Source organism: Phaethon lepturus, unplaced genomic scaffold (assembly GCF_000687285.1).
Source record: "Phaethon lepturus isolate BGI_N335 unplaced genomic scaffold, ASM68728v1 scaffold24310, whole genome shotgun sequence".
NCBI classification, from domain to species: domain Eukaryota; kingdom Metazoa; phylum Chordata; class Aves; order Phaethontiformes; family Phaethontidae; genus Phaethon; species Phaethon lepturus.
Genome location: NW_010510162.1, coordinates 2,682 through 9,994, shown reverse-complemented (window position 1 = coordinate 9,994; position 7,313 = coordinate 2,682). Strand labels below are relative to the sequence as shown.

The 7,313-nt window shown below is 39.2% G+C and overlaps 1 protein-coding gene across 1 annotated transcript; it reads right to left on the bottom strand.

Moving 5' to 3' along the window:
- Positions 1-4,810: 4,810 nt before the first annotated feature.
- On the bottom strand, positions 4,811-6,979 carry MRPS33 (mitochondrial ribosomal protein S33). Its single transcript, XM_010296197.1, has 2 exons — positions 6,726-6,979; positions 4,811-4,954 (listed from the first exon to the last, which is right to left on the bottom strand). Exons 1-2 carry the CDS (start codon positions 6,938-6,940, stop codon positions 4,849-4,851), a joined length of 321 nt encoding a protein of 106 aa, XP_010294499.1. The 5' UTR covers positions 6,941-6,979; the 3' UTR covers positions 4,811-4,848.
- Between the last annotated feature and the right edge of the window lie 334 nt (positions 6,980-7,313).

Below are 7,313 nucleotides of genomic sequence, written 5' to 3'. Positions count from 1 at the left end.
GTGAGGAGGAGAAGGAAGTGAAAAGGCAAAAATTCCTTTCCTCATGCTACCCCAGCTGCGCAGGCACAGAAAGATCCATTCTAAATATCTGGCCCACACGCATCATTTAAGTTTTACCTCTAGGATTTACAAGGGTATTGTTTTCATTTCTGCTTCCTCTTATATGCCTAATAAATCTTTTTTATTATTAATTATTATTAGAACCTTTGAGTTTTCCATTGTTATTTGGACAGTTTAGAGAAATGATGCTGCCCCTATTAGAGGTTAAACAGGAAGAGTTTCTGCTCTCGCACATCTCAATACCAAGATGACAAAGAGAGAACATCCCCTTGAAGGATTTTGTTTCTGGGATCTGCTCCCAAGGGACTATACAAGAAGTGTCACAATCAAACAGTTACAGAGACCTGAGTTTAAAGGAGTTAATCTGAAATTCCCATAGCATTTGTTTTCTTTGCGTATTATTCTTTGTGCTTTAAAAGAAAGAAAAAACATACAAAACACAGTCTTTCCCTCATCACAGCAGCCCTCCAGATTCATGAAGCTTTTCTGAAACATATAGACTTTGTTGATTGTTGTTTTTTAAAATGATCCTAAAATGGCCTTCGAAGTCAAAGTGGTAGAGGAATATGTACACAGATGCTTTAAAATTTCAAAAATATTTTTAGCTTAAGAAATATCTATGATTTTTTTTTAATTTTTACTTTCTGACCAAATCAAGATTTTTTTTCAGCATTTGAAGCCTCTAACATCTAAAGCAGAACAGTGAACACAGTAACTTACCACATTAAGTTAAAAATGTCATCAACTATTGCATGAAAGCAGCTCTCTGAAATACAGAGGTACAAGTCCTACCATAGCCAGACTAAGCCGTTCTTTACACAAGGTTCTCTTGGGGTAAATTCCCATCCTAGAAGCAGCTTACCCTCATGACACTATTCACTAAGTGATAGCTATTCTAATTTTACTCTTGAGGAAACGCAGGTAAGTAAGACAAAGCTTTTGACTGAAACCATAGAATAACTCGGGTGCATTTCGCTGACCTGTGTAAACTCAGCGCTTTGCTTTAATAAGTAGAATAAACTCTTTACGTATTAGGAGAAACCTCTTTCAAGTCAATGCTTTCCTGAGCAGAGCACATGTATCTATACTTTAACACATTGGTACCTTTGCCAGAAAGCAACACTGCTTTTTTTTTTTTTTTTCTCTCCTTCCACCATTAAAACATATGGTCATATGCAAGTGAACTTCTGCCTGTCTGCAGGATTTCCAATATTAAGAGGTTATAGCAATAGCTGCCCTCCCTATAGGACATATACAGCAACTGGGTCAGCCTGTTACAAAATAACTTGTAAGTTACTTCAAGGCAGTACTCAGCAACTATGACTATATTATACCAGTGTATAATTAAAGACAGACATAGTTAAAGCACTGTAAAATAAGGAAGCAGTACCACTCATTAAAGCTGTTCGGCATTGGGAAGAGGTTAGGGTTTTGACTCTTCCTCGGAGATCAGCTAACCAGGCTTATTCCGATCAAGAATTAAAACATCCATCTAAACCCCTGCTAAGGTCAGCTCGCAGCCTCAGGAAGAGAGTGAATTTTGTAATGAAAACACACCAGAGTTTGACTGGTGAAATGAATCAATGTGAAGGGAAAGCCCAAAATAAAAATCTAATTGAACTGGATTATTTATACATAAAATGGATACACCACTATACCGATAGCTGCAAAAAGCATTGGTATATCCCATCCGTATCCCTCAGAATATGCTTGAACCTCTCCTTCCCCTCCTAAAGGCACATACTGCGCCAATACCTGGCATGACGTCTCAGGATTGACTTCCAATTTGCCTAGACCCTGTGATTCACGAAACGCAGCTGTCTTCAGGCAATGTCTATTCCTAAGTGACAGAGCATGGGTTAGAAGGGAGGTAGAAAGTGCTTATTTCTGTCCCAGCTATGGAGTGGAGAAAGCTATATTTTCTGGAATAAAATAGTTACACTAACACTCAACAGATTATCCCAATACTAGGATAAAGTAAAAAAGTGGCTGAATCATCATTATTTTATGGTGAAGTCTCAGGGGAGGGGAAACAGACTTTTTTGAGAAGACCTAGTTCTAGTGAATGAGTACTACAGAAGAAAGAACATGAAAAATTAGGCAGGGGAACCTTTGTTGAAATTATACCACCCCTTTTAAAAGTTATCATTTTTCATTCCATCCACTTTGCTTTTGTGAACACTGTGGGGAAAAGATAAAAATCAACAATTCAGTCCATTTGTTTCACATCTGCTTAGTTCACAGGCACTTCCATCAGTTTCGTTTCCTTTTTGGATATGCTGCTGTAGTCATCTTCCCAAAGTATGTTCCCAGGGTGATGCTTTGATTCTAGAGCAGGTTTGCCCTGGTAGGTTGCAGACAAAAGGTGATCATTATAGATCACTAGCCAAACGAGCCCTTCGCTTTCCTGCTTATGATGGGAACTTCTCAAAATCTATAAATAGCTAGGTGGCTTGGAGTAGACAAGGAAGAATAGATCTGATCCCCAAGCCTAGTTATTTAATAGAACACTGCTGAGACTGTATCTATGTCTAGCAAGGTGGCATGCTAAGCTACAGAACACCTGTAGCATTCACTGCCCTCAGTAGGCTCTGTAGATGCCCAGTCCTTAAGCAGGCTAAATGTGGATTCAGAAGCATAACCACGGCCAATCATGTAAGTATTTTCTGTATCGTTATTTGTATACTCATAACCAGATCTCCCCCCCGCCACAAAGTTTAAGGCCACGCATATTTACTTTACTGCAACAGGACCATAATACACTTTCTCTCTCTGGCATGTTTATACTGTTAAAAGCTTTAGGTATTTCACAGGAACAAAAAAGCTGCTCTTATTTTTCATCTTGAATTGCAGGGAAAACATTTTTATTGATCTTTGGTTTAATTTTAGAAGATATGAAGTTCTTGCCGACAAAGCTGCCGATTGTACAACCACCGGCTGTCCAAAACTGCTGCAGTAATTCTGCTGAAGTGCTTCAGAACTGGTCTTCCTCTCCACCAAAGCAGCTGAGGAACTTCACCCCTCAGAGCCAGAAACACAGTGTCAGGCAGCAGCAGCCTTCCTACTTGGACAATTCCCTCTCCTACCTAGTATGTGGTTCCATGCTGTTCTTCTTCCTGAGGAGGAATTCAAGGGAACCAGACTGCTTCCCCTTGGCTGCACGCACGTGTCCCAGGAACAAAGTACTTCTCAGAGGGCCCGTCACAGGCTCTGTATACTTCAGTACCAGACAAGCCACAACCCATAGACAACACATAGAACACAAAAATGCCATAGGCATGTTAGAGTTGAACAGAAGTTATAAGCTACTAAAAGGATTTTAAATTAGAGTAAGAGAGAAACTTACTGCTACATTATGGAACAGATAAATATTTTACTTCTACAGTAAAATATTTTACCTCTACTTTACATTTTGTTGCCTGTGCTAAGAACTCAGGTGCTTCTCCAACACTGCATATCTCCCAAAATCAGCTTCTCCAAGCTTAGAAAACCAGGTAACACTCAGTGAAGATACTGAACAAGAACTACAGAGCTCACCAGAAACACCTTTAATATAACCAGCACTTATTCAATTAATAACCTGGGTCAAGTACAGTCGTTAAGCTGTTACAAATTTATGTAGATCCATTGATTTCAGTAATCAGACAGATCCTGTCAAATACACCTAAATTTGAACAAGCTTGGTTTAGAAATGCCAGTCGGTTAGTACTGCTCTCTACTTCAAAATGCCCCTGCATGCAAAATCAATCATACCCCAAGCTACTTGTGCAAATACTTTCTGCTCCACTCTACATTTTTAATAGCTCTCCTTTACTACGTCAAGGTTGTTCCTCTAAGCTTACATGGTCTGGAAATTAAAAAGATGCCGTTTCAGGGCACACACAGGCAAGAAACACACGTGGCCAGGCAGAGCAGCACAGCTGCATTCTGTACTTTCTGTTCCCTGACAGGGACTGACAAATAAGAGTGGTAGATGTATGCAATCATTAATATTAGCAATACTAAAGGAGCTTCGCGATACAACCACATACTGAATAGCAGTAAAAATTTTCATCACTTTATGAAGTACTTCATACATGTACTCCAGGCAATCAAAATAAATTAAAAATCCTTTTATTACAGTAAACAAATACTGTATTTTAATTAGTAGGGGGTCTCAAACTGGAAAATAGTTTGAGCCTTCACATTTCAGGCTTTCTGTTGAAGTATCTAAGTATTCAGGGTACAATGAGAGTGCTGCGGGCAGGCAACGGACCATGAAGTATTGTCCAGTGCAAAATCCAGAACAATAGATTCTCAAAGCAACTTAAAAAAAACCCTGAAGTGAAACTCATTATAGTAGGCAAGATGACAAGCAGCAGTAGAAGCAGGAAACCTTATTTTTTGTGGTGACGTGCAAAAGAATGTTGATATTAATCCAAGAAAATAAAACAGACAAAGAAAACCAAACAATTTTCCAGATCCAGAAAAACGGAAATAACTCAAGGTGTTTGCAAGAAAAACCCTGAGCACTTAGGTTTTTTTACTATTGTTTTTACTACTTAGGTATGAGAGGACTGACAAACTGATATGCTACAATATACAGTATATTTAAACTACAGCAATTCAAAACGAATAAAACCACAAAGACCCAAGTGCAATCCCAAGGTGGACTCCAGTATTTCAGTGTGTTTCTTGTGCCCCACACACAGCTCACATGCCAAGCCCTCTCCAGCTGGGAACAGAAGGTCTGTGTTACAGCTGTCACCCAGCATTTCCACAGTAGTTCACTATATTGTCCAAGTGGCACTATTTCTTCTTGAGAGCTCTCTTTCCTTCCCCCTTCTTTGGTTTTTCCTTCCCACGGAGCTTTTTCAGTCGCCTCATCTCCTCCTTAAAGTCCTGATGCTCATCCCTAGATGGGGGAGAAAAGAAAACAGTTTACTCTATTTCTTGGAATACCTAGATGTGAAAGGTTCTTTGACCTGTATGATAATAAAAAAACCCCTCAAAACTTTTTTTAACAGTGAAGTCCATACTAAAACTCACTGCAAAGTATTCAGTGTTACTGCTAGCAGTAATTTTGGATGGAGTAACATGAAAGATTTCCTCTGGTAGTTTCAGAGCTAACAAGGTTGCCCTTTTCAGTAACAAATGTTGTGTGCATATATATATTATTCCCATTGCATTTATTGATCTGCTATGTTTAAATGAGCAGCAAAATATAAAAATCAGCAAGAGACAAGAATGAGAATTTCCCCCTTCTCATCTAGCTCAGCAGTCTAGCAACAGCACATTGTGCTTCTGTGCTAGATACTAATTTCAGGTCATTAGCTTCTAAGAAAACAGGGGCATGCTGAGCAGTAATTACAGTACATGACAATGCTCTCAGGTGACTTCCAGAATGAGTTATGAAGAAAGCATCAGCTACTGGTAGAATCTTAATAGGAGAATAAAACAGGAAGGAGGATAAAGGGGCTGGCAGAGATAATGAATCCTCAATAATGTTCTAATAAATTCTACTTAATCTCTGTCCCTGTCCTTTTCAGTGCAAAGGTATTTTTCAAAAGTCACAACTGCATCCTAAGTGGCCTAAGATTGCTGCACTGCTATTTTTAAATACAACTTTTCTAAAAAAGAAACAAAAAGCTTGTGAGTTATTATCAGGCCCTTTTACTCTATGATTCTTCATTACGTATTTCTGACCAGCAAACCTGATCCTCTACAAGGTCTCTGTACACAGAACAGCTAGAAAAGAAACTTGAGATTAGGAGGGGAAGGAGAAGAGTAAAGAACATTAACATGTCGTTGAGGCTTTCTGTGTCAACAAACAGCTATTCTAGAAACCATTTGCATGCCCACCTAAATCAAGAGTATCCTGGATGCAATCCTTGATGGCTAGTATTGTGATACTAGCAATATAAATTAATCTGTTTTGCCTTTACAGGGTTAGCAGCCTCACTTCTAAGGGATTTTTTTAGTGCTACCTAACTGAAGTCAAAGGACTGCATTTGACTCCTGCTGATGTTCTTTAGCAGTGCAGTTTTTTCTACTCGAGACTGTGGAAATTAATTTAGAAATTAGACAACTGGTTTGGATGCAGCTGGAATTAACAAGGCTATTTAAACCACACTTAAATTTATTTTAACTTAAATTATTTTAAAGGATAAAAAGCCCCTCCAGCCTAACACAGACTTTCCTTCTCTTCTAAATTTCACTTCTTAGCTGTTGAATGATTGAGGAATGTATGGTAAGAGTGCCTTAGTGCAATTTTTGTGTTAAGGTAATATCACCTTTTTGCAGCACATTTATTTGTCATATTCAGAACTACAGACCCATCTCTTGTCTATGAAAAAGCCCTCTTCCCTTTCCCACAAAGCCAAAGCAACAACTATTTCTTAAATAACTTGTTGCCCATAACTACACCTAAAGTCTACACCTAAAGCCTACATAACTACAACAAAAGGTTCTAATTATGGAAAAAGTTACTTAGACAGTAGTCATTTATTTTAGTCTCCTTGCCCTCAGTCCAACAATCAAGTGTGTACTTCTATATGCACCATATTCTGAACTAAACCTTTTTCTATGTTCCTCTTTTCCCTGAGGAAAAATTCACTGTAACAAAACTCACACCCACTCATTTCCCATCTCCAGTCCTGCTCCCACTCCATAAGCACGGAGATTACCTGTAGAGACCAAAGTAACGGAGCTTCTTCATGAGGGCGTGGTAGGTGTTATGAGGAGGATACCAGCTGTAGACCTCCTTCCGCTTGGCCAAAGGCTGCTCACTGAATAACTTCACTACTTTCATAGATTTTGAGTCAGTTGGCCTGACAACATCACCAAATATCTGAGCACTCAGCCGGGCCATTCGAAGGGCATAACTGGATACATTGGACATCTCCCGAGGAAGAGTGGGCACACATAGACAGATGGACCTTCCTGCAAAAGGAAACACAAGAGAGCCACAAAAATAAGATGACAGAGTATTGCAAGCTATCCCTAAACTAAGGCAACCAAAACTACTCATCGTACACTGATCGCGCATTTGAAGTCATGCATTCGTTGCATTAAGTCAGTCTAATTCTTAATACATAATCCCACATATGAAGACTATACTGTCGTGATTTAGCCCCAGACGGTAACTAAGCACGACGCAGCTGCTCACTCACTCCCTCTCCCGCAGTGGGACGGGGGAGAGAATTAGGAAAAAAACCTCGTGGGTTGAGATAAAACCAGTTTAATAGGACAGCAAGAGAGAAAGAAACAACAAT

Coding starts and splice junctions, on each gene's coding strand:
- MRPS33 (XM_010296197.1), bottom strand. CDS start 6,940: ATGTCCAATGTATCCAGTTATGCCCTTCGAATGGCCCGGCTGAGTGCT. Junction 4,955..6,725: donor CGTTACTTTGGTCTCTACAG/GTAATCTCCGTG, acceptor TCCCCCATCTAG/GGATGAGCATCAGGACTTTA.